Source organism: Penicillium arizonense, assembly GCF_001773325.1.
Source record: "Penicillium arizonense strain CBS 141311 chromosome Unknown PENARI_contig012, whole genome shotgun sequence".
NCBI classification, from domain to species: Eukaryota; Fungi; Ascomycota; class Eurotiomycetes; order Eurotiales; family Aspergillaceae; genus Penicillium; species Penicillium arizonense.
The window spans coordinates 105,548-129,782 of NW_019173289.1; the positions used below are offsets into that span (position 1 = coordinate 105,548).

The following is a 24,235-nucleotide window of genomic DNA, read 5'->3' on the forward strand; positions in this document are numbered from 1 at the left end:
CGATGAACCCAGTGGATGTCGAATTGAATTCGCGATATTATCTTCCGATTGCACAATTGTAGATCGACTCTATAGAGTGGGGCGCTTGGCCAGATGTTAAATGCTCCACTTTTTAGGAACACAACTCAAATGCCTTTGAACAGAAGTAAAAGAAGGTAAAACGATTACTAACTGATACACATTTTGAAGGGTAGGCTTTATTGGCTGGTCGTGAATCTATAAATATACTGTCGTTGGGGCCATGATCCGCCATAGACCAAATGTATAGATAGGAAGATAGGAAGACGTGGCGTAGAACGAAGTGGGTAAAAGTAGACAAATCTATCAGTCCCAGGCAACCAGTAATTTAATACATGACTGGTAATAAACCATCACTGGAAAATTTCCTTTGTCCAACACAGCTCAGCTCCGATGGTCTTGAGACTACCCGAGTAAAGTCTTCTCAGGCTCCACGGGTTCTTTGTTTAACATGGATCACACTTGAGTGGCTTGTCGATCATCCAATACTGGACAGGGATTGGCACCTATCCTAATGAGCCTTTGAGAAAATGGGTTGAGGCACTGCTTGAATGCTTGGCTATACCCAATATATCCAACATGAAGTACAGAATATCATAAAAACATAAGGCACTTCTTTTCTCAGAGTTGTGAATGTAGAAAGTTTACTTGTAAGGCGCAAGCACAGGATGATCAGGGACTTGAAGAAATCCAAAGACATCCAAAATATCAGGAGAATTTTCGCTTAAAAGAAACAGGATCAGGGTGGTGTTGGACATACAGTGGTCATTTCCGACACAAGCCTATAAAGATCAGCCTTATAGATTGCCACCGGGTGTACTCTATAGAATACATTGGATTTCTGAACACCACAGACGAGGGATTCAATCTCATATAACGCGAAAAGTAATCCTAACAAGATTATCCAAAAGTCCGAAGTAATTCTGATGTTCAAAAAGAGTTCGGGCGAGCGATGTGCGAATGAGTCGTTTTGCGAGTGGGTTATCTCCACGCACGCGCTTTTTGGGTACTGTACTATAGCTGAACGCGTATTAAGATTGGATATCACATACACTGCGTCAAGACCCTTGCTGTACGTATTGTCGCCGGCCAATCATGTACAGTTGCCCGGTCATGTGACTAAATTATGCTAACTAAGCATAATTTAGAGCAGCAGCGTCATGTATATGATATCCCTTGTCTTACAGTTCAGTATCAAGTGTCAAAATGATGCCAAAATCTGGGTTTCAACGGAAATTGTCGTCTCCAGTTAGGTGGACTGCCCCCAAACACATGTACATAGCATCTAACAAGTTTGTTTTGAGTCTTAATAATCTTGCCGTCATAATAGTGCGCAGATGTGGAACCCGAAAGTTGCATGCATACATACATACGTCAGTACATCAGGGTCCTCAAATGATATAAACTCACAGATGCTCCTCAACCCCGCTACCTGAATTCATCTTGAAGCATTCGTGCCCATAGAAACTATACATCCAACAATGCCTCCTGCGACCATGAAGCAGTGGGTCATCCAAGACAAGGAACACGACCTCGATGGCCTTATCTATAAGGATGCGGAGGTCCCGGAAGTCGGTGAAAACGAAGTCTTGGTGAAGCTCCAGGCTGCGTCACTGAACTACCGTGACCTTATTATCCCGAAGGTATGAAACTGAAATTACACTTTCATATTCATGTATAAGGATCAGCTTGAGGAATAGATCACTCACTTTTGACAGGGCCAATACCCATTTCCTATTAATCTCCCTGTTGTCCCCGGCTCGGATGGTGCTGGCGAAGTCGTGGAAGTGGGATCTAAGGTTGTCGAGTTCAAAAAGGGTGATCAAGTGGCAACTCTTTTCAACCAGGGCCATCAATATGGTGAAATCGACACGCACGCCGCCACGACTGGACTAGGTGGCGCAATCGACGGTACCCTGCGGGAATATGCCGTGTATAACGAGCAGGGGCTGGTTAAGGCACCAAGGAACCTGACGGCCCTCGAGGCCAGCACTCTTACTTGCGCGGCCCTCACCAGCTGGAACGCTCTTTATGGGTTGAAGCCCGTGAAGTCGGGCCAGGTCGTTCTTGTGCAAGGAACTGGCGGTGTTAGCATGTTCGGTTTGCAGGTAAGTGGAGAGAAAATAACCCCGAATGAGACATTTCTCGGCTAACATTTTATGTTATAGTTCGCTAAAGCTGCTGGTGCAACTGTCATTGCTACCACTTCTTCATCCGAAAAGGCCGACAAGCTCAAGCAGCTTGGTGCTGACCACGTCATTAACTATAAGGCTGACCACAACTGGGGTGACGCTGTCCGCAAGCTGACTCCCGAAGGAGCTGGCGTGGACCACATTATCGAAGTGGGCGGAAGCGGCACTCTTCGGCAGAGCTTCAAGTGTGTGAAGTTCGAGGGTGTTATCAGTGTTATTGGTTTCATCGGAGGCGTTGACCCTAAGACCCAGCCGACTGTGCTGGAAACGTTGACTCACATTTGCACCGTTCGCGGTGTCTATGTTGGTAGCAAGGCCCAGATGAGGGACATGGTCCGGGCTATTGAGGCCAATGATATCCACCCCGTAGTGGATGACAAGATCTTCAGTCTGCATCAGGCTCGGGAAGCTTATGACTACATGGTGAGTTGGTCTTATCTTATGGCAACTGCTCACATACTAATAAAACGCGTCATAGTGGGCTCAAAAGCACTTCGGCAAGTTGACGATCAAGATCACCTAAAAAGTCTTACGCGAATACATCGAGGACAAATGTAGCAAATCGAAATCTTTACGAATAGTTGGATTAAGCAATAATTATAGCTTTTATCGTGGGCTACACAACATTTATATAGACAACGTCCACACGTAATCAATGTGGCTCGGACTATCCAGGGCCGTTTGGTTTGAGCACCTACGTAGCTGATGTTGGTGAATTGTGTGATTTAAACATTCACCCATTTGTAGCTTATATAGACAGAAAACATTGTGGCTGGTTAGCTATCGCGGTCGTCGCCCCAACGCTTGAAAGGCACGGGGCGCCTACCCCGGGAGCTACCCCGCCGCTCTCCAACTCCCCGTCAACATACTTCCAAGCTTTGCATTCACACATAGAAATCTGCCTCAAACTATATTAGCTCTTTATACTTCTACACCTTCATCGCACTCGCATTTTTGCGTTTATCGTCGAGCCTAACAGGCGCCGGATCCTACCCCTCTCCAATGTCGGTGAATGCCAGAAAGAGCTCATCAGCTCTTCCCATACGGGAACCAGGCCAAAACACACAAACATCACCAGGAACAGTTGTTCGCCCAGATCAACTGGCGATCTTCGCGCGAGTAACATCTTACCCACCACTGGGGCAACTCACCAACATCCGAAGATCCGAGGATGATGATGCGGTGAGTACTCTTCAATAATATTCTCTTTGATGGATCACGAGCAACAGGTCTTATTTCTGTTAAAAGGTAAAGCATGCTGATATTGTCAGTAGTTGCGTTTCACGGTGACAATCGAATCCAGCAGCTCATTCCCCGCACAGCCATGGGATGCGCAGATCTGGCATAACATCACCGGTCTCGGATGGACAGCTCTACCGCTGCAGAAATCCAACCCTGAGCATGCAAATCAATTAAATGGAAATGATCACGAGTACAACTACCATCGCCATGTATTTTCCGACAAGATCTCCCTGCCCGCTGAAGGAGGCCATGCCAAATTTACAGTACGCTTCCGTACTAGTCCAGACGCCGAGTGGCAGTGGGCCAACCAGATGCATCCAGTCAGTGATGGCGAGATTGTTTACTGCTCACGGCACTCTGAGTTTTGTCGGTTTGTGGCTAGAGATCCGTCCGCTCAAAGTCCGCGAGAGGAGATGGCCAAATATATCAATAAGTTCTCAGACCAACTACAAATTCAATCACAGAGGAGTGAGGCTCCTGGTTCAAAACTTTGGAGTTTATCAGGTGATATAGCTCCGAGCCGAGAAGGAAGCTCAACTATCAAACGCATCGTGCTTGGTACACCGTTATCAGTGTTGAGATATTTCTCGCTCGTGCGGGTGTGGAGTCCATGGTTGGGTCCTAGACATGGCAAGGACAAGTTTCGACTCACTGAAGACGCAATACTCTGCTCATTCCTCAGAAGTGACGGAGTCCACCTGGTGCTGTTGGCTGTATCAGGCGTCAATGATGTCTTGACCGTCTTTCAATCCGGCAGTAATGGCAAAATCATCATTAAAGCAAAGAGTGACAATCAGGACACGTCAAAGTTCCATATTCTCGTTGCTGTCGCCGAAGAATTTGAGATAGCTATGTCTGCAGTGATGTACGAGGCACGAAAGGCTGTCAAACCATTTGCTGATGGAGCGGATGCAGCCTTGCCGGAAGAAGTTCCGCCATCTCCTCCAGGTGATGACGAGGTTCTTGTGGAGAAAGATCCAAGTGCACAATTCCTTGCTCAATGGTTTGATGGTCTGACATATTGTACCTGGAATGGTCTTGGTCAAGATCTTACCGAAGAGAAGATATTGCACGCTTTGGCGGAGTTGAAATCAAATGGAATTCAAATTGCCAACCTTATCATCGATGATGGCTGGCAATCAAATGACAACGAGGGTCATTCTCAATTTAAGAGAGGCTTACAGCAGTTCGAAGCTCACTCGAAAGGTTTCCCCAAAGGATTGAAAAACACAGTGGAGTCAATCCGTGATACCAATCCCAGCATTGAACACATTGCAGTTTGGCATGCTTTGTTCGGGTATTGGGGTGGTATCTCGCCAGACGGCGACCTAGCCAAAAGATATAAGATGAAGGAAGTCAATATCAAGGACCCAGCGCCCAACGGCCCTATTGCGCAGAATCTTCCCGAGGGCAAAATTTTCGCTATTGATCCTGACGATATCCAAAGTTTCTATAACGACTTCTATAATTATCTTGACTCGGTGGGCATAGACTCCGTCAAGACAGATGCACAGTTCTTCATTGATCTCCTTGAAGACCCGGAGGACCGCAGGAGATTCATGACATCCTACCAAGATGCATGGTCAATCGCGTCACTCAGACATTTCAACACTCGCTCAATCTCATGCATGTCAATGACCCCTCAAATCATGTTCCATTCGCAACTTCCAAACAACAAACCTACCATCCCGCTCCGTAACTCGGACGACTTCTTCCCTGAGATACCTGCTTCCCACCCATGGCATGTATTCTGTAACGCACATAATTCACTACTCACCCGCTACCTTAACGTGCTCCCAGACTGGGATATGTTCCAAACGAGCCATTTATATGCCTCCTTCCACGCTGCAGCAAGATGCGTATCTGGCGGACCGATCTATATCACTGACGAGCCTGGAAAGCATGATCTGGACTTGCTTGATCAGATGACTGCACCAACCGTCAAAGATGTCACAATAATCCTGCGCCCCAGTGTTATTGGACGCACAATTGACGCTTACCACGACTACAATGAGGGAAACATCTTGCGCGTAGGAAGCTATACCGGTTGGGCGAAGACCGGAAGCGGGATCTTGGGTCTGTTCAATATCCATTCTAGCGAGGCCTCAACTATTGTTTCGCTGATGGATTTCCCCGGGATTCACGACGACTCTCATGGCTACTACATTATCCGCGCACACACCAATGGGAAGGTATCCGCTCGCATGCGGCCAATTGATCAAGACTCCCTGGTCTCAATCGTTCTAGAGCAAAGGGGGTGGGAGATTCTCACCGCTTATCCGACCCAATCGTTTACGCTCAATGTAAACCAAAGAGCCCATGGCTCTGTTGACAGGCTGGCTCATGTGGCCGTGCTCGGCTTACTGGGTAAGATGACCGGTGCCGCGGCCGTTGTGACTTCTGATATATTCCTCGCTGAGAACGGCCGGTTGAGATTTGATATTAGTTTGAAAGCACTTGGCACTGTTGGAATTTACCTGTCCGATCTTCCAGATAGGAGTATTGCTCGGGATTTCATGGTTATGATCCAGGGACGGCCAATTCCTCAGAAGACCGTTTGGAAGGAAGGGGGAAAGGATGGTAATGTGCTGGCGATCGATGTGTTGACTGCTTGGAAGATGATGAAATTGGATAGTGGGTGGAGTAACGAGGTTTTTGTACAGGTCTTTGTCGGATAAGCTAGCACAATGGTTTATTTTGAAGCCGATCAATATTGTTATTTATCTTGATAGCTTTCTTTTTCGTTCCTCTGGAATTGGCCTTGAGATCCGATTTTCCATGGTGGATGGGTGGGTTCCCAAGCGTGAAGCTCATTCACTAGGCGGCACTGAAAATAATTCCAGTATAATAATGATGCAGCACATTAAACAGTACATTTCTGAAGTATTGTATACACGTCTGTGATTCTCATTGTACATAGATCACTCTGACTGGGAAGAGGATCGACAGTTCAGCGATAAGCCCCGGATCATCAATACTCCGGACTTATCGAAAGAATCTCGGAGCTGCTCTGTATTGACTCTGTCCAGACTCCGGCCCATTGCAGCCCTTTTCACACATATTCCCCCTCGAGAACCGGTCCGATGAAGCCACAATCGGTACCGCTCCGCCAGGCGACTTGCCGCAATCTCTTCAACCCCCGCCGATCCCTAGGCGAAGCGCGCAATTTCGCCGCAACGACAGCAAGTCCGCTGCGCGGTGACACTACTCGCCCGGCATTGCTTGCCTCACAATCTGCAACATGCTTCCAGCAGCAAAGATGGATTACGCAAAATTATATCCAGCGCATGAAGGATGGGGAGAAGGAGTGGGCTGAGTTTGCGAAGGAAATCAAGGAAGGGAAAAGGAAGAATTTCGCGCAACATTTGGAGGAGCGTGGTCTGATCCATGATGTTGTCGGGTATGTGAGACCAAGACCGGATTATGCCTTTGCATCCGCTTGTGTGAGACTGTTGAACGATATACTGACCAGTTTGGTTGTCTTGCAGAGAACGCGATTTGCTGCATAAGGTCTTTACGGAAAAGCGCGCTGGAATATACGTCGGAATTGACCCTACGGCTCCTTCGATGCATGTTGGACACATGCTGCCATTCATGGTCTTGGCTTGGGCATACGTCTGGGGAATTCCGGTTACATTTTTGGTCAGCCACTCTATCATTCTCGGCTCATCGGGAGAGCTTTCACTGACAGTCCACAGCTTGGCGGCGCTACATCCCGAGTTGGCGATCCTACCGGGCGGTTAAAGGGCCGTGATGCCGTACATTCTTCAATCCGAAAGGCCAACATGGCTAGCATGCATATGCAATTGAAGAAGTTGGGCGTCAGCATTGAGCATTACGGCAGGAGGCACGGATACGAGAGGAAGCCTATGTGGAAGCGGGCATTGACTAACAACAACACCTGGTGGAACTCGATGCCGTTCCTTGAAGTGTTGCGTGACCTTGGCGCCTATATGCGAATTGGTCCTATGCTCGGTAGAGAGACGTGAGTTTTGCGAGATTTGACAGGAACGTCACTTGTTTACTGATATATCGAACAGCGTCAAGAACCGTTTGTCGAAGGGCGACGGCATGTCGTTTGCCGAGTTCTCTTACCCCCTTCTCCAAGCGTGGGATTGGTGGACGATGTTCCAAAAGGGCACCCAGGTACAGGTTGGCGGCTCCGATCAGTATGGAAACATCCTCTTCGGAATGGACGCAGTGAAATCTATCAGTCGCAACACCGCCGACGAGCAACTCCGGAACCCCCTCGAGTCAGAGCTCGATCATCCTATCGGTTTCACCACGCCGCTTCTGACAGCGCCGAATGGTGAGAAGTTTGGAAAGTCCGCAGGAAACGCTGTCTGGCTCGACAAGGATCTGACTTCTACTTTCGAACTCTACCAATTCTTCGTTCGCACCCCCGACGACACTGTTGAGAGTTACCTCAAGCTGTTCACTTTCATCCCCTTGCCCGAGATCGCCGCCATCATGGAGGAGCAGAACAAGGACCCATCGAAACGCGTTGCGCAGCATGCGCTTGCCTTTGACTTCGTCGAGCTCATCCATGGCAAGGACGAGGCTGATGCAGTGGCTCTCCAACATCGCCAGCTATTCCGTCCCAGATCCTCCACTGGCACCCCTACTCCTCTCCCTAAATCCTCTACTCCCCCCTCAAGCCACGTGCAATCTCCCACCGCAGGCTTTGATAACCCGCAATCTGGCAACCAGTACGCCCCCCAAACGAACTTCGCGAACATGGGCGACATCAAGGTCACACTCCCGCGATCCCTTGTGATCAATCAGCCGTTCAACAAGGTCCTTTGGTCGGCCGGCATGGTTTCATCCAAGAGCGAAGGGCACCGCGTCATTGTCAACAACGGCGCCAAGGTTGGAAGCCGTCCCGGGGATAGTGGTCCCATGTCGGACGCGCTGTCCTTCACTCCCATCCGGCCATGGGGCGCCGAGAAGACCCAAGAGTTTGTCCTGAACGATAACCTTCTCATGCTCAAGCTCGGCAAGTGGAAGTTCAAGGCAGTTCACATCGTGAGCGATGAAGAATTCCGCAAGCAAGGACTTACTGCTCCGGGCTGGGAGACTGAGCCGACTGAACCCACTGAGTCGGAGTAAGTGTATGAATCTCCGCTAGATCTGTAATTTTACAATATCCCATCTGTACAATACAAATATTACATTTATCACGCATTGAGACAGAATCATGTAGTTATGGTATTGAAGTAAGTTAATACACGTCACGGGAATCGACAGGTCGAGTCTCGGCCACTTTACGCGTCGACGCGATCCGCGTTATCTCCTCCCACACCCCCAGTTTCTTCGCCCTTCAATTATACTATGCGCTGAGATTAAATATTGAATCAATTGAATCAGATTCAATTGAACAAGAAATAAAAAAGCAATGGCCAAAGAATCGGCCTCGTCCCCGACCGCAGGCACGCCGCCAACCGCCGCGCTGAAGCGGACGACCTCCAGTACCCAGAATATGAAAAGCCAGAAATCAATTCTGGGCTTCTTTCAGAAATCATCCCCTGCCACTCCTTCGAACAACCGTTCCCGTGAACCGGCATCTTCCCCAGCACAGAGAGCCGCCGAAAATCGTGGTGGGAGCGCGCTGAAGCCGACACCGAGGGAGCAGAAGCGGAGTTTCTCGAGCTTTGCTCAGGATTTGACTCCTATTCCAAGCAGTGATCTTCCCCTTCCGGATGAAGAGGATGAAAATGTGGATGAAGTGAAGGTATAATTGTTTTTAAACGTGTTTGTATGCTCCTTCATCGCTGATTAAATTGTTGTTTCGCAGACCACCCAAGGGGAAGCACAGGACTCCACGATGTCGCCTTCGCGTCGGGTACGTATCGTACTGTTTTAAACAGCTTGTTTGATTTGCCGTGCTGACAGTGCTTATCTAGGGAAAGAAGAAGGTGAGTTACAAGGAGTCGGACTCCGAGGGCGAAGATGACGATGATGTTATCTTCAAGCCCGGCCGTCGAGACCGCACTACTGGACGTCCAGCAAAGAGAAGAAAGACATCCCCAGAGAGTGAGGATGAGTTTCAAGAGGGTGCAGAGGAGGCAGGATATTCCGACGATGGTATGCTATCGTGGATTCGCGTCTTCATTATCCGTTCCGAACACGGCTGACATGAATATAGAAATGGACGATTTCGTTGTTGCGGATGATTCTGATGAGGAAGTCGTATCCTCGAAGAAGCGCAAAAGACCCTCGACCCAACCAGCTCGCAAGCAAACGGCTAAACCATCCTCAACCCCAGCGCCCGCACCTCCCTCCCCAGACGCGGATCTTGATATTGAAATCCCAGAGGGGGCATCAGGGACAGCCAAGAAGTGGACTTTCGATCCAGAGAACAAAGAACCACGAAAGGAACGTGAAGCGGTTGAGTCCAAGAAGCCCTCAAATACGAACAAGAAGGAAAAAGCGCACCTGAAGGAACCGGAGCAGAGATACTCATGGCTTGCCACCATCAAGGACATTGATGGAAATCCCAAGGGGCACCCCGATTACGACCCCCGAACGATCTATATCCCACCGCTGGCTTGGTCGCGATTCTCTCCATTTGAGAAGCAGTACTGGGAGATCAAGCAGAAGTTCTGGGATACCGTGGTTTTCTTCAAGAAGGGAAAGTTCTATGAGCTTTACGAAAATGATGCCACCATCGGACACCAGCTATTCGATCTCAAGCTGACTGATCGCGTGAACATGCGCATGGTCGGTGTTCCCGAGATGAGTTTGGACCACTGGGCCAACCAGTTCGTGGCGAAGGGCTTCAAGATCGCTCGCGTTGACCAATCTGAATCTGCTCTAGGTAAGGAAATGCGTGAGCGAGATGGCAAGAAGCCCGGAAAAGAGGACAAGATCATCAAGCGAGAGCTTGCTAGTGTCCTCACAGCAGGTACCCTCGTCGACGGCTCCATGCTTCAAGATGATATGTCTACTTACTGTGTTTCTATCAAGGAAGCTATCGTTAATGAGCTTCCTGCATTTGGAATATCCTTTGTCGACACTGCAACAGGTCAATTCTTCTTGTCTGAGTTTGTGGACGATGTTGACATGACAAAATTCGAAACTTTTGTCGCCCAGACTCGGCCGCAGGAACTGCTGCTAGAAAAGGGCTGCGTTTCTCAGAAGGCTATGCGCATCCTGAAGAACAACACTGGACCCACTACTATCTGGAACTTGATGAAGCCCGGCAAGGAGTTCTGGGAGTCAGACATCACAATCCGAGAGCTCGAGGCCAGTGAATATTTCGTTTCTGAGAACGATGAAAACATCACAGCCTGGCCGGAGGCTCTGCGCCAAGCCCGCGAAAAGGAGCTGCTGATGTGCGCATTCGGTGCCATGGTTTCATATCTGCGCATGCTGAAAATCGAACGGGACTTGATCACTATCGGGAACTTCACGTGGTATGATCCTATCAAGAAGGCGACCAGTCTTGTGCTGGACGGTCAGACTCTGATCAACATGGAAATCTTCGCGAATTCGTTTGACGGTGGATCTGAGGGGACTTTGTTCCAGCTCCTCAACCGCTGCATTACACCCTTCGGCAAGCGGATGTTCAAGCAGTGGGTTTGCCATCCGTTGGTGGATGCAAAGAAGATCAACGCAAGACTCGATGCTGTCGATTCATTGAACGCTGACCCCAGTGTTCGCGACCAATTCTCTTCTCAGTTGACAAAAATGCCGGATTTGGAGCGACTGATCTCTCGTATCCATGCCGGTAACTGTAAGGCTGCCGATTTCGTGCGTGTCCTGGAGGGCTTCGAACAGATCGACTATACCATGGGTCTTCTCAAGGAGAATGGCTCCAACTCCACCGAAGAGGGCATTATCGGTCAGTTGACAAACGCGATGCCCGATTTGGCCTCGCTTTTGGGGTATTGGAAGACTGCCTTTGACCGCCCCAAGGCCAAGGAGAATGGAATCCTTGTGCCTGAATCTGGTGTCGAAGGTGACTTCGACAATTCTCAGGAAATCATCGAGCAGCTGCACAAGGACCTCGACACCCTCTTGAAGAGGGCCCGCCGCGATTTGGGATCTTCTGCCATCTGCTTCCGGGATAACGGCAAGGAAATCTATCAACTTGAGGTTCCAATTAAGGTGAAGAATATCCCCAAGGATTGGAACCAAATGTCTGCAACCAAGCAGGTTAAGCGGTACTACTTCCCCGAGCTTCGAAGCCTCATTCGCAAATTGCAAGAGGCCCAGGAAACTCACAGTCAAATTGTCAAGGAGGTCGCTGGGCGATTCCACGCTCGTTTCGACGAACACTACAGCACATGGTTGGCTGCTGTCAAGATTGTTTCCCAGCTTGACTGCCTCATCAGTTTGGCTAAAGCTTCCGCATCCCTGGGCCAGCCCAGTTGTCGGCCAACGTTTGTGGATGACGAACGAAGCGTTCTCGAGTTCGAAGAGCTTCGCCACCCGTGTCTCTTGTCCTCAGTTGAGGACTTCATCCCCAATGATATCCAACTCGGTGGCAAGCATCCCAGCATCGATTTGCTGACAGGTGCCAACGCTGCCGGAAAGTCTACTGTGCTCCGAATGACCTGTGTTGCTGTGATCATGGCCCAGATCGGTTGCTACCTTCCCTGCCAGTCGGCCCGTCTGACTCCCGTGGACAGAATCATGTCCCGACTGGGTGCAAACGACAACATCTTCGCCGCTCAATCTACATTCTTCGTCGAACTGTCTGAGACCAAGAAGATCCTTTCCGAAGCTACACCACGCTCTCTGGTTATTCTCGACGAACTCGGCCGTGGAACCAGCTCGTACGACGGTGTTGCCGTAGCCCAGGCTGTGCTGCATCACATTGCCACCCATATCGGCGCTTTGGGCTTCTTCGCTACCCATTACCACTCCCTCGCCGCTGAATTCGAGAACCACCCCGAAATTGCACCAAAACGTATGGCCATCCATGTCGACGACGCCGAGCGCCGCATTGCCTTCCTCTACAAACTCGAAGAGGGTGTTGCAGAGGGCAGTTTCGGTATGCACTGCGCCTCTATGTGTGGAATCCCAAGCAAGGTCATCGAATGTGCCGAAGATGCCGCCAAGCAATGGGAGCACACCAGCCGCCTGAAGGAGAGCCTTGAGCGCCAGAAAGGCGGTGGCTATGTTGGCCTTGGCTGGTGGAGTGATGTTGCGTGGGCACTGCGCGAATCTGTTGCTGAGGAAGACTCCAATGCTGGCGATGTCTCTGACCGTGGCTTGGATGTTTTGCTGAAAGCCATTGAGGCCTTGTAATGATATGCTGGGTTGTTTAATCTTCTACGCCCTATCTCTTCTTCCGTGCATCATCATCATATAGACTTATGATCGCATGTCCGTCTTTTTATTTTACCCATTTCCTTGTGTCAACATCATATTTGTTTTCGCTGTGTCGGTTTACTTGGCGTCTCTGAGCTTGTTCGGTTATCCTATGGCAGATTTCGTCAATGTAGTCTACTATCTCTGAAATGAAGTATTTTCTGAGCAGCCTATGTTTTCGAATGTTTTTCTATTTAGCATAAACCCTTTCTGGACTCCCTGAGCACATTCACCACTTTACCTAATCTTTTGTTTGTTGTTCGTTTTCTGGAGCTAGGTTGAAACATCCCAAAAAAAGGCAAGCCGGCGTTGACTGCATGGCGCTCTATATCCGATGTGGAAAGCCCGTCTGTATGTTCTTCTTCGGCACTCTTAGCTCGTATGAACTTCCTCTTGGGCATTTTACGTTTGGTGCGGTAGTTTTCTGGTCTTCTTTTGCTGCGGGATGCCATGTCCTCCTCGGACTCAGGTGTTTCACTGCTTCTTTTGTCGCTAGAGGCTGGTGCAATCCAACCATAAGCGAGACACACAAGCTTAAGGGACACCATCGTGCTTTTGGATAGTGATAGTGATCTGGCCGATCTATGGTGTTTATCGCCCATAAGCAGACTAGCTTATCAAAATCAATAGCCTGTTTTCTATGATTAGCATACAGTGTCAAGTCCGTGGGAACACTAACAGATCCCATTAGGTAGTAGTGAGAATGCAGTAGTATCATTGCTTCACAGCCAGGTAGGCCCATCCAAGCAGGACGTATCATCCTTCTTTGGTTTTCCATTCAGTTACATTGTGCTGCCTTATGTTAGGGAGAGAGGCCGAATGCTTCATTGTGGCAGAATTGTTGAGGAGTTTAGGAGCCAAAAATATAAAGGGCCCCCTTTTAAATCGAAAAGCCACATGTGTGATGACGGTGCATATGGGCTGAATGAAATTGTATTGCACGAACTGACATTCATTGTTTGGCAAGGATGCTAGCAGGCCACACAACGGTGCTCACTTGAAGAGCAAACTAGATACTTTCAGAACCACCTCCACTCCCTTGTCCCATAAATCCTCCTTGTCTTTATCTTGTAGCTTCAGGAAAGCTTGACGATAAAGATGGCCACTTAATCAGTGGGCTGACTCTTGGAGGTAAACAGATCCTCCTCCTCGGCCTCATCAGGAACATCGTTCTTGGCCTCGACCTTAGCCTCAGGCTCAGGCTCGGACTCCAAATCAGGATCCTGATTCTTCTTGCGGCGTTTCCGACCACCAGCTTGCTTGGTAGGGGTCTTGGTAGGTGACTTGGCCGTGCCTCCCTCAGCGCTTACGCCGTACACCTTCTCCAGTTTGCGAACCGCGCGGCCGTACATGCTTACAGCAGAGGCTCGCTTCATGTTCATCAAGGCACCAAGCCTGTCGTAGTCGACCTGTTTCATGCGTAACGTTAGTTTGCGCTCGGACAACAGTTGTGGAAATATTGAGAACTGACTTTGGCACCGCCAGAGCACAGAACGGCCATGAGGAGCATCTTGTTTTCACCCGGGGTGAGCTCGTCGGATTTTCCGCCTTTTTTGTCAGGGCTCAAGTCAGGCATGATGATGGTAATGTTCTGAAGTGTTGATGTGTGATAAGTGGAAGCCTTTGTGGGGTTAAACTTGATGGAAAGGAAGTTTTCCAGCGGATGAAAGTTGTTGGAAGGAAGAAGTTCTTTCGAGTGCGGATGATTTTATTTATAGGAATGTGAAGGGTTCGAGAATTAGGTGTTGAGCACTAAGGCGCTCTTCTCGTCAGATTGAAAGAGCCAGGATTTCAATTCTCCCACGCCATATAGACAGGACTAGAGGAAAATGAAGTCAACCTATAATGAACTATTTAACCCGCCTTCTTGGATGCTCTTTTTAACGCTCTCTCTAACGTTTTGTGAATATATATTCGGTTGTATTATTTGTTATCGTACACTGTTATCTAGTTTGCTCAGAGCATATTCACTCCTGTGTTATGTAGAGAATAACGAGATTGAGAACACTATCTGACAACAATGTAATATTTCTTGTTGACTTGAGCCTGAAAATCCGTTGAAAAGGAAGGTTTCCTGACTTAGGCAGAGCGGGTGTCTTCAATGTTTGAACAGCTTGTTATAGTACAGTTGAGGGCCTATACAGTACGAACAAACAGCAGGCGAGATAGACCTGAAACCGAAATATACGAGAGAGTGGGAAAAACACATCTAGCAAGGTGCTTGCTTTGGGGCATATGTGTGTGCGTCCACTGTCCAAGTGATTAAGTGGCACTGTATACGCATTAGTGACCATCATTGTCTTAACCAGACTACGAGGAACCTTTGGCCTGAGCCCGACTGCCACTGTTGCAGCAAAGAAGGATTACGAGGTCGAGACGAACGCTGGCGAGACTATGTCAGAGATGCTAGCGAGGCCTAATCCTCTTGGGCTTATATAAACGAAATGAAAGCTGGACCCGAGGTAGGGAAAGTCGGAAATCCTTCAATGCTCTAATATGTGAATCATTAGGGAGCTCGTCTCTTTTGGGAACACATGTAGGATTGCACGAACGAGGGTCATCCTGCAATAGGACAATGGTCAGACTTCTCGTTGCTGATTAGGTCATGGATTAGGATAGTGTATGATATTCTTTTCCGTCCCTACCATGATTCAAGACTGGTAGGGAGAAGAAGCCGACTATGATGTTAGAACATTCTAAAAACACGGCAATGGTCTTTTTTCTCGGAGGTGGGCCCATTCAGGTATCGACTCTTCGGTAGGTACCCAAGTGTTCATGGATTGAGTAGCATCATAGAGAATTTCAGACGGCGCGTATGGATTACTTCCCATGTCACGGCAAATTTCTGTGTTCAATATGCCTCCGAGGATCAGACGCCATATACGAACAATTTGATCGTGTATAGACCTCATGTCTCCATCCCATTTGTGCCAAACCGCCTCTCAATTTCCACTTGTGTTTCTGGATTGCCGCAGATGCGATTGAACGATTCTTTTTTTGCGCTTCGAACATCTTGGTATTCGCCTGTTTCCAATTGTGGTTCTCGCTTTTCGGCTTCGTTTCTGTAACAGAGTATTCTCTTTGTCGTATTGCATCATTTCTTGTGCTCATAATGCATTACTATGACCCTTGTAATTCGTAAGCTAGATGCTCTCTGTCTTTGTCGGTTCTCGCCTCTAGTGTCCATACAGTTGGCATTGGCCTGCGTTCTGTAATAGGTTCTTCCTTTTCTTTGCCTCGCTCTCCTTTGTACCCGTATGCGGTAACTTGGATTCCAAGAACCATTGTGTTTGTCTTGATCTGGAGTGTATCGTGGTTGGGTCCCGTTAACCAGCGATGGATTGTGACGTATGTATGTACACGAGCTCGATAAAATTCGTTATGGGTGCATGTCTCCCTCTCCGAGGACTTCCTCGCTCTGTCTGATGTTTAGTATGTATTAGTAAATGAATATGTAATAATGGACGACCTTATTGACTTACCCTGATTCTCAATCGTGGGATGATAAACTGTGGGGAAGGGATGCGTGGCAGCAAACTTTAAACCTTCCGGCGACGCACTATATCCCGCGGTTATTTCGACCTCCTCCCTACTGGCCGATCTCCCTCTTTAAGTTGACACTCTGAAATGCCAACAAAGGCGTGTTTTAGAGTATCTATGTTTTTCGGGTTCATTCCCTCTACTGTATTTTGCTTTGTCTTCATGTAAAACATCCCTGAACAATCTGTCAACCCGCCAGTCTCTGAGCTTTGTTGTCGTCTGGTTAAATACGTAGCTCAAGCCTTCGGGTAATATTTTGGCTACATTCTTCCTCATGGTGACCCATGAAACTCCTCCTACAATCGCATGAAGTAGGCCAGAGTCAAGTCCGCGATGATCATTCATGCAGGATGGTGTGAGCTAGCTATTTGATGTACACCTCCCCACAACAAACTCCACAATTCCTCTGAACTCCCTGGCAACTGCCATTTCAACTCCTCCTTTCATCGCAGGAACAAAAACAATCTCAATTGCAGCAAAGACAAAATGTAGGAAATCTACTCTGCCTTGATGGACGCAGTAGTGGCGTCGGAGGCGTCGCCGACAGACTGGGCGGCCAAGGTGGAAATCTCGACGGCGATCCGGGAGGCACGCAAGTTGGGCTTCTCGTCATCGGAGTCATCAATGAACTCCTGCTTGGTGATGGCGGCGGGGCACTCGACAATTTCTTCCTCCTCTGCCTTGGCCACGCCCTTGGCGGTCTTAGCGGTCGACTTCTTGACCCGCTTTGGAGCCGGGCCAGCCTTGGTGGGCGAGGTGGTGGATGTGGTAGAGGTGGTGGTGCCGTCCATGTACTTGTTGAGCTTGCGCTTGGCGCCACGGTACAGGGTTGCAGCAGAGGACGCCTTGATGCCGGTCCACTTAGCCATCTCTTCGTAGTTGGCCTATACGTATGATATATCGTATTAGCGTCGGGAAAGAGGCGGGGTTCGTGTCTCAAGTACTTACGGGTCCGTTTCCTTTGTCGAATACATGAGCGAGGGCGAGGAGCTTCATCTCAGTTTCGTTCATGTTTTTGAAGGGGCCATCGTAGAGGGGGATTTTGGAGGTGGGGGCCATGGTTGCTGATAGCGAGGAGGATTGGTTGATAAAATGAAGTAATTGCAAGATAAAATGCAGGAATCGGAGAAATTGGTCTTCAATACGGAGAAACGAAGGGTATGCGACGAGGAAAGGTTCTCATGAGGCGAAAGGCAGTATTTATTTTGCGTTTCGCGTCACAGTTCAAAGGAAGCGGTGTCACGTTCGGTGTTCATCAGGGCAGAATTTGTTATGCGGTTCTGTGTCAGATTTGGAAAGAACTGGTCGGCGAGTTAGGGCAGATTAGACCTAACCAGGAATAGTAAATTTCTGTGGGGGATTGGGGGCGCGAACAGCACTTGACAGTCGTATCTGATGCGCCAAATGACACGCCGCTTCACTGATTTGCTGCTTTCGTAACCTGGTGAGGCTTCTCAAATATGAAACTGATACCGATTTCAGTCACATCGATCTCAATGAAGCATTAGAACAAAGTTATGTTCTGAGCAGCAATACGAGAGGTGTTTGTGTAGTACATGCAATATGAGTCGAGTACAAAGGATAGAAGTAAGACAAAAGATGAGACAGTCCATATAAGATCTATAAGATGGAGTGGAAGCAAAGGTGAATATGGCCTGGATGCGGCTAACTATCAAGTCCGGCTAAGATTTAATCATCGAGTTGAGGACTTTGCTGTCTGAATTTGTCGATATATACTTCCCCATAGCTCTGGGAAGAAAGCAGTCGTTTGTCGACCAGGCTTGGAGTGTTCTCCCGTATAGAATTGAGTGGGAGCTCTCCCCTGCCACCACCGCTGCGGCATAGGGTTCAAATTGCGGAAGCTAACAGGGCGAAGGGGATCATGAGCTGGAACAAGGTCTCCGAGACGCACAGCTGTCTGTCGTGGAATGGTGTTGAACCTCATGCTGGTGAGATACAACATAGCAGTTGGAGGCAGCTCTTTTCCATATTGAATGGCCGCCTCTCGAGACTTCCTGGCAAAGGCGGGCAAAGCCAGGTGAATGAAATTCACATAAGGAGCTGAAGTATATGAAACGAACAGCATTGGTAAAGCGCCGGCAGCGATTACTAAGATCGAGTTAGTTCAGATGTCGAGATCGCATAATATAGAAGGAAACTGACCGCCTGGAACGCTATACCATGGATAATCTGCCACAGCGCATGCTGGTGCAACAATCAGACAAGCTGCACCGAAGAGAAGCACTGTCGTAATACGCAGAGTACCGAGGAAAATAGCTCTGCCTGTGCCTCCATAGTATACCAATATCCGTTCCGGTGGCCCTGCAACTATTGATCAGCAAGCGTACTCGCAGTGTCGAAAAGCTTCCCATACCTGACCTCGTGCTTAGTTTAGGCGAGGCACTCGTTCCAGTTGTAGGTGTAACTGTCCTTCTGACCGGAGGAGCAGGAGCCGTTTCTTTCTTCGGCAGTGGTGACAGATGCTTCTGAGAGGGCCGGGGGATCTGTGACTTGAACCGGACCCAAACGCTCCTCCGAAGGCCTCTCTGGGCGCATTCAGATAGGTTCGTGCGCAATTGAGGGTGGAGCAAGATGTTAAGTCTCATTGTGGCTGAGTTATTGAACAAGAGTGGAATATGGACGTTGATTGTCGCGATAAATCCGCGCCGATCTTCCGGCAAAATCGCGACCGCCTTGGCCTCCGCCTCCGAGGTCTGTTTGGAGCTTGCATAAGCCCCTGCATCTCCGACAACTCCTCATTAGCATTGCTGCCAGATCATCGGTATAAATTATCTGGCTGGAAAAGCCTCTCATTCTTCCATATCGATGTTTTGGCGCAAGCTATGAATGTTTAGCGCGACTTTCTTCTACCGCCATGTCTCCGGCTTATCGCAGCCTCTCTAGCCGCATTGTGTCCCTTTGGCTGGGCCTTCTCTTGCTCCTTATACGCGTGTACGCATACGAGAAGATCTCAAATGAGACTTTAAATGCTCTTCCGCGGCCGAACGACGACTTCGACATTCACAATGGCGCCTTGTTGTCACCAATACTAAGGACCCGCGTCCCTGGCACTCCGGGCTCCACCGCGGTGCTTAATCACTTTGCCGACTTCTTTCGAACCACCCTGCCAGAATGGACAATTGAGGTGCAGAATTCAACGGCCAAAACACCGACATCTAAGGGCAAGGAAGTTCCCTTTAGGAACTTTATCGCAACTCGTGATCCTCCCTGGGCCTCGGCTGGTGACGTCGAGCGCTTGACTCTTGTCGCCCATTATGACAGCAAGATCGAGCCGAAAGGGTTCATCGGAGGTATCGATAGTGCAGCCCCATGTGCGATGATCATGCATGCAATGCGCAGCATTGACGCTGCGTTGGCGAAGAAATGGTCCGCAATGAAGGAGCAGGGCCTCGACGAGCCTCTTGAAGACGCACATGGCATCCAGGTCATTTTCTTGGATGGTGAGGAAGCCTTCAAAGAATGGAGTGACACTGATTCCCTGTATGGTGCACGTGCTTTGGCGACACATTGGGATGATCAGTTTTACCCAGCGATGTCGGAGTTCAAGACTCCGCTGTCATCAATTTCTCTGTTTGTTCTTTTGGATCTCCTCGGTTCGAAGTCACCAACCATTCAATCTTACTATGAGACTACCCACTGGGCCTATCAAAACTTGGCTGCCCTCGAAAAGCGTTTCAAATCACTGAAACAATTCAAATCTTCCTCGACTGACTCATGGTTCATTGATTCCGGGAAGGATGGCCACAAGCTCACACCCATGGGTGGTATCCAGGATGATCACCTTCCTTTCCTCGCCAAAGGAGTCGAAGTTCTCCACCTCATCGACTATGCTCCATTCAAGGGCTTCCCTTCTGTCTGGCACACAATTGATGATGACGGTGAACATTTGGATACGGAAACCGTCGAAGATTGGGGCATGCTTGTTACCGCATTTGCTGCTGAATGGATGGAGTTGGAAGGGTATTTCGATCACCCTGCAACTATCAAGGGTCGCAGTGACCAAGATTCTGCAGAGGCGGAAGCCATTCGTTTGAATAAGAAGACCGAGTTGTAAGCCATTCTTCCGTTTGTTTTACCATACTTCCCTTGGACCCTTGATTCTCGCATTTTTCCGCCGTTATATACCCACTGCAGTTATTATAGGACAAATTGCATCTATTCCCAGCCAAACTGGCGCTGTACAAAATATTTGTCATTACTTCTTTTCTTCTGCTAATAACGCCCGAACACAGCTTTTGAGAGATTTGAACCTTTGCCCCTCTCGAGCACCGCCCTCATGCAACCAACGCCCCTTCAACTGAATGGACCAGAGAACCGCCGACTCCGATAATTAATGGGAAGAAGATAATATGTTCACAATTTGAGCAGTCTCCATAAGCTCTCAAAAAAGGTTGCCCAGCATGTATCCGGACATCGTTGCCAGTCCCCAGGTTGGTTGCAGGACTGTTCGCAAGACGGCAGGACCTGGACAAACGCCCTTCAAGCCCCAAGCTAGCCCAAAGGCCGCTGCACCAGCCACAAAGCGCCAGTCAATATCAGCCACCGTCGCTGTTGGAAGTCGCCATTTCTCTGCTAGAGTAGGCTTTGCAACCACTTGTCCCGGTCTCTCGGTCATATAAGTGAACAGAGATGGCCCGATTCCAAACAAAATGATCAACGCCAACGACGGATCAAACCGAGACGGTTCCGTCAAAAAGGCGAAGAATCGGAGGACCTTGGCAGGGTCAGCCATCCCAGAGATCAATAGACCCAACCCAAACTCCAACCCTGCTATGAAGGAAAAGGCAATCCTCGATTCCTCCGACCGATGGACTTTGCGAGGAACGATGCCGAAGTTTGTGATCGCAGCTAGGATTACTGCACCAGCCATGAAAACCAACTCTGGTCCTGATGGATAGACTGGGGTATAACACGGGGTAGCACCGCAAGCCGGTATATTGGCACCGCCACCAACAAAGTTCGCGGTGAGTAAAGCAGTCGTGAAGAAAACGGCCGTTGCAATCAGCGAACGGGGCGAAAGACGAGAAAGGCCACATAGCATGTGTCCGGAAGTGCAGCCTCGACCATTCTGTTCAATCCATGTCAACTGGTGATCCCCGACGTTGTGGGTCCACTATTCCTCACCTTGGTTCCCCAACCCAACAAGAAGCCTACCCCCAGTGTTGCAGCGGCAGAAGCCCAAGAATGTGGTGCCGCAGGATAACTCGGGATCAGGGATGGTGCGAAGAGATAGACTGGCACCACACTCGACACCAGTCCCGCGATGATCGGCACGTTGTCACGACTGGGGTTGAAGGCGATCCCTGACAGCAGGGAAGAGATGCCGAACACAGCGCCATTGTGCAGCAAGAGGCCCGATGACCCCTGGAATAGTAATAGCGCACCTAGGGTTGTGTCGACTGGCGTGAACATGGTATTTTCGCTGTCTCGAGTCGGATGTTGGTATCAAAGTTTTCTCCCTGATGTCATAGCGGGAGGTGCGGTCTGAGGCTGTATTGAGCTTAATGGCAATTTGGCGTATCAAAGGCTACGAAAGTAGAGAAGACCCGGTGAATCGTAGATTTAATGGACAGGGGTCTGAAAGAAGCAATGGAACATAGAAGGTGAATTTAGGCTTTGCGCATTCTTGCACCCCTTAAGGATTGCCGGATCGGGGACCATCCAAGTCGCCGTTGTGATCCCCGATTTCCTTCCTTGTCCCCGGACATTTGTTTATACATTCGTTTGTTTAAAGTATTGTGATTCGGTCTTCAGCATGGATGTTAGATGGTTACACGAGTCCCTGCATGTCAGTATGACAGGTTGATGCATAAAACAACCATGTTTTGGCTCGGGGACTGGATGTATGCAGTAATAATGCAACTGAAGAACACCGGGGGTCTTGAAGAACGTCCAGCAATACAGCAATACAATCCAGGATGAGAAAGTCACCCAAGTATACACGTCGACAGGTTGGGAACACAAACACAACATGAAAAGTCAACTGTCCAGCAGACCAGGCAGGTGCCATCCTGCTGTTGCCCTGTTTGATCTCATCCTCAACCCACTGCTCTCTCCCGAGCTGTGAACTTGACCTCTTCATCCCTCAGGCCCATCCCGAAATCTCACATCCCATCTCTGATATACTTGCAAGATGGGAAACTCAGCCAGCGTCGCCGGACGTGCATGCTTCGTGGCCGCTGTGGGAAGCGACCCTAATCTCGTCACGTTTCGAGGAGACTTGCTATACGAGTTCCGTATCGAGCCATCTTACAACCTGGCCATTCCAGTCCATCCCACCGTGGTCACTTACCCCAAGACTACAGCCCAGGTAGCCCAGATCGTGAGTTGTGCTGCTGCGCAGAACTACAAGGTGCAGGCCTACAGTGGAGGTCACAGCTATGGGAACTACGGTAGAGAACATTTGGAACCTGAAATCGGCACACGCTAATAGGGTCCATGACAGGTCTCGGCGGAGCAGATGGTCATGTCGTCGTGGATCTGAAGAACTTCCAAATTTTCTCTATGGACCCCGATACTCACGTTGCCACGATTGGAGCCGGTACAAACCTTGGCGATCTTCAGGATCGTCTTCTGCATGCTGGTGGTCGGGCTATGTCACATGGGTCTTGCCCACAAGTCGGTGTCGGTGGTCACTTTACCATCGGCGGTCTTGGTCTCATGTCTCGACAGTGGGGAATGTCGCTAGATCATGTCGTGGAGGCTGAAGTCGTGTTGGCCAATTCCAGTGTGGTGACAGCATCGGACACACAAAACCAAGACATTTTCTGGGCTATCAAAGGTGCTGCTGCTAGCTTTGGTATCATTACGGAGTTCAAAGTTCGCACTCATGAAATCCCCAAGGCTGCGATTCAATACCAGTATACCTTCAGTCAGGGGGATGTGCTCGACAAGGTGAAGCTGTTTATGGCCTGGCAGAATATTGTGGCGAAGCCGAACCTCACTCGGAACTTTTCCACCGATCTCACGGTCTTTCAAGATGGTATCATTATCATGGGCACCTTCTTTGGGACCAGGGATGAATTTCGAGAGTTCGAGATGGAAAACGATCTGCCTCTTCAAAGCATGGGGAACGTGGCATATATCACCAACTGGCTATCTTTGCTGGCTCACACGGCTGAGGATTACTTGCTCCGTCTCACTGGCAGCGTACTCACCTCTTTTTACGCCAAGTCATTGTCCTTCACGGCTGACGAGCTGTTCACCGAGCATGACCTGGTTGCCTTATTCACATACCTGGATGCTGCACCAAAGGGTACTCCCACTTGGTGGGTGATCTTTGACCTGGAAGGCGGAGCAACCAACGATGTTCCCATGAATGCAACCTCATACGGTCATCGCGATGCTATCATGTGGATGCAGTCATATGCAGTCGCCGGCTTTGAGCCCCCGGGCTTTATCATGAAACGGTTCCTCAATCGCTTGCATGAAGTGATCATTGGGAACCGCCCACCAGGTCCTGTGCGTTCTTACCCAGGATATGTTGATCCTTACCTCAAACACGCTCAGGAGGCCTATTGGGGACCCAATCTCGGTCGACTTCAGAATATTAAGACTGCCGTCGACCCGAAGGATGTCTTCCATAACCCACAGAGCGTGGAAGTTAATCCTCATACCCCTGGATCTCGTGAGGTTTAGGGGTTTTCAAGCTGGGATCTTGTGGCTGGGTTCCCTTCCGGAACAGATTGGTGTGTTTTACTGGACGAAGACAAAGATCGAATACTTGCAGGAAGTTTTATCTTTCATCTTTCATGCTTCTTATTGGTAGCTTCGACCCTGCATGCTCATTTAGTTTTAAAGCGATTCAGATAGTTATTTAGCGAGTTAGCAGTGTGAATTCCTTCGAGCTATTGACTCCATCCTTAAATATATATATCCACTTACCAGTTGAATTGATCTTACTT

At 49.1% G+C, this 24,235-nt stretch overlaps 10 protein-coding genes across 10 annotated transcripts; 6 read left to right on the forward strand and 4 right to left on the reverse strand.

The window, feature by feature from the left end:
• Positions 1-1,499: 1,499 nt before the first annotated feature.
• PENARI_c012G01729 (zinc-dependent alcohol dehydrogenase family protein) lies at positions 1,500-2,733 on the forward strand (the record flags this gene model as incomplete). The annotated part of the gene is made up of 4 exons (XM_022632817.1): positions 1,500-1,661; positions 1,737-2,126; positions 2,187-2,633; positions 2,689-2,733. The coding sequence occupies 4 exons, from the start codon at positions 1,500-1,502 to the stop codon at positions 2,731-2,733; spliced, it is 1,044 nt and encodes a 347-aa protein (XP_022487355.1).
• A 479-nt stretch (positions 2,734-3,212) lies between these two features.
• On the forward strand, positions 3,213-6,130 carry PENARI_c012G00102 (putative raffinose synthase protein Sip1; the record flags this gene model as incomplete). Its single annotated transcript, XM_022632778.1, has 2 exons — positions 3,213-3,392; positions 3,485-6,130. 2 exons carry the CDS (start codon positions 3,213-3,215, stop codon positions 6,128-6,130), a joined length of 2,826 nt encoding a protein of 941 aa, XP_022487264.1.
• Positions 6,131-6,535: 405 nt separating this feature from the next.
• PENARI_c012G09063 (tyrosine--tRNA ligase MSY1) lies at positions 6,536-8,561 on the forward strand (the record flags this gene model as incomplete). The annotated part of the gene is made up of 4 exons (XM_022633005.1): positions 6,536-6,852; positions 6,941-7,094; positions 7,151-7,437; positions 7,493-8,561. The coding sequence occupies 4 exons, from the start codon at positions 6,536-6,538 to the stop codon at positions 8,559-8,561; spliced, it is 1,827 nt and encodes a 608-aa protein (XP_022487176.1).
• Positions 8,562-8,847: 286 nt separating this feature from the next.
• Positions 8,848-12,707, forward strand: PENARI_c012G12452 (mismatch repair ATPase MSH6; the record flags this gene model as incomplete). Its single annotated transcript, XM_022633082.1, has 4 exons — positions 8,848-9,183; positions 9,247-9,294; positions 9,356-9,536; positions 9,598-12,707. 4 exons carry the CDS (start codon positions 8,848-8,850, stop codon positions 12,705-12,707), a joined length of 3,675 nt encoding a protein of 1,224 aa, XP_022487145.1.
• Positions 12,708-13,876: 1,169 nt separating this feature from the next.
• PENARI_c012G10256 (putative histone h1.3.) lies at positions 13,877-14,346 on the reverse strand (the record flags this gene model as incomplete). The annotated part of the gene is made up of 2 exons (XM_022633038.1): positions 13,877-14,179; positions 14,242-14,346. The coding sequence occupies 2 exons, from the start codon at positions 14,344-14,346 to the stop codon at positions 13,877-13,879; spliced, it is 408 nt and encodes a 135-aa protein (XP_022487222.1).
• Positions 14,347-16,807: 2,461 nt separating this feature from the next.
• PENARI_c012G02679 (uncharacterized protein) lies at positions 16,808-17,369 on the reverse strand (the record flags this gene model as incomplete). Its single annotated transcript, XM_022632842.1, has 2 exons — positions 16,808-17,194; positions 17,259-17,369. 2 exons carry the CDS (start codon positions 17,367-17,369, stop codon positions 16,808-16,810), a joined length of 498 nt encoding a protein of 165 aa, XP_022487159.1.
• Positions 17,370-18,003: 634 nt separating this feature from the next.
• On the reverse strand, positions 18,004-18,916 carry PENARI_c012G06456 (uncharacterized protein; the record flags this gene model as incomplete). The annotated part of the gene is made up of 3 exons (XM_022632937.1): positions 18,004-18,419; positions 18,474-18,632; positions 18,685-18,916. The coding sequence occupies 3 exons, from the start codon at positions 18,914-18,916 to the stop codon at positions 18,004-18,006; spliced, it is 807 nt and encodes a 268-aa protein (XP_022487101.1).
• Positions 18,917-19,185: 269 nt separating this feature from the next.
• Positions 19,186-20,385, forward strand: PENARI_c012G07474 (glutaminyl-peptide cyclotransferase family protein; the record flags this gene model as incomplete). Its single annotated transcript, XM_022632965.1, has 1 exon — positions 19,186-20,385. The coding sequence occupies one exon, from the start codon at positions 19,186-19,188 to the stop codon at positions 20,383-20,385; it is 1,200 nt and encodes a 399-aa protein (XP_022487274.1).
• A 327-nt stretch (positions 20,386-20,712) lies between these two features.
• On the reverse strand, positions 20,713-21,743 carry PENARI_c012G03795 (YeeE/YedE family protein; the record flags this gene model as incomplete). Its single annotated transcript, XM_022632864.1, has 2 exons — positions 20,713-21,399; positions 21,456-21,743. 2 exons carry the CDS (start codon positions 21,741-21,743, stop codon positions 20,713-20,715), a joined length of 975 nt encoding a protein of 324 aa, XP_022487165.1.
• A 721-nt stretch (positions 21,744-22,464) lies between these two features.
• Positions 22,465-23,969, forward strand: PENARI_c012G00576 (FAD-binding oxidoreductase; the record flags this gene model as incomplete). The annotated part of the gene is made up of 2 exons (XM_022632790.1): positions 22,465-22,723; positions 22,777-23,969. The coding sequence occupies 2 exons, from the start codon at positions 22,465-22,467 to the stop codon at positions 23,967-23,969; spliced, it is 1,452 nt and encodes a 483-aa protein (XP_022487069.1).
• Between the last annotated feature and the right edge of the window lie 266 nt (positions 23,970-24,235).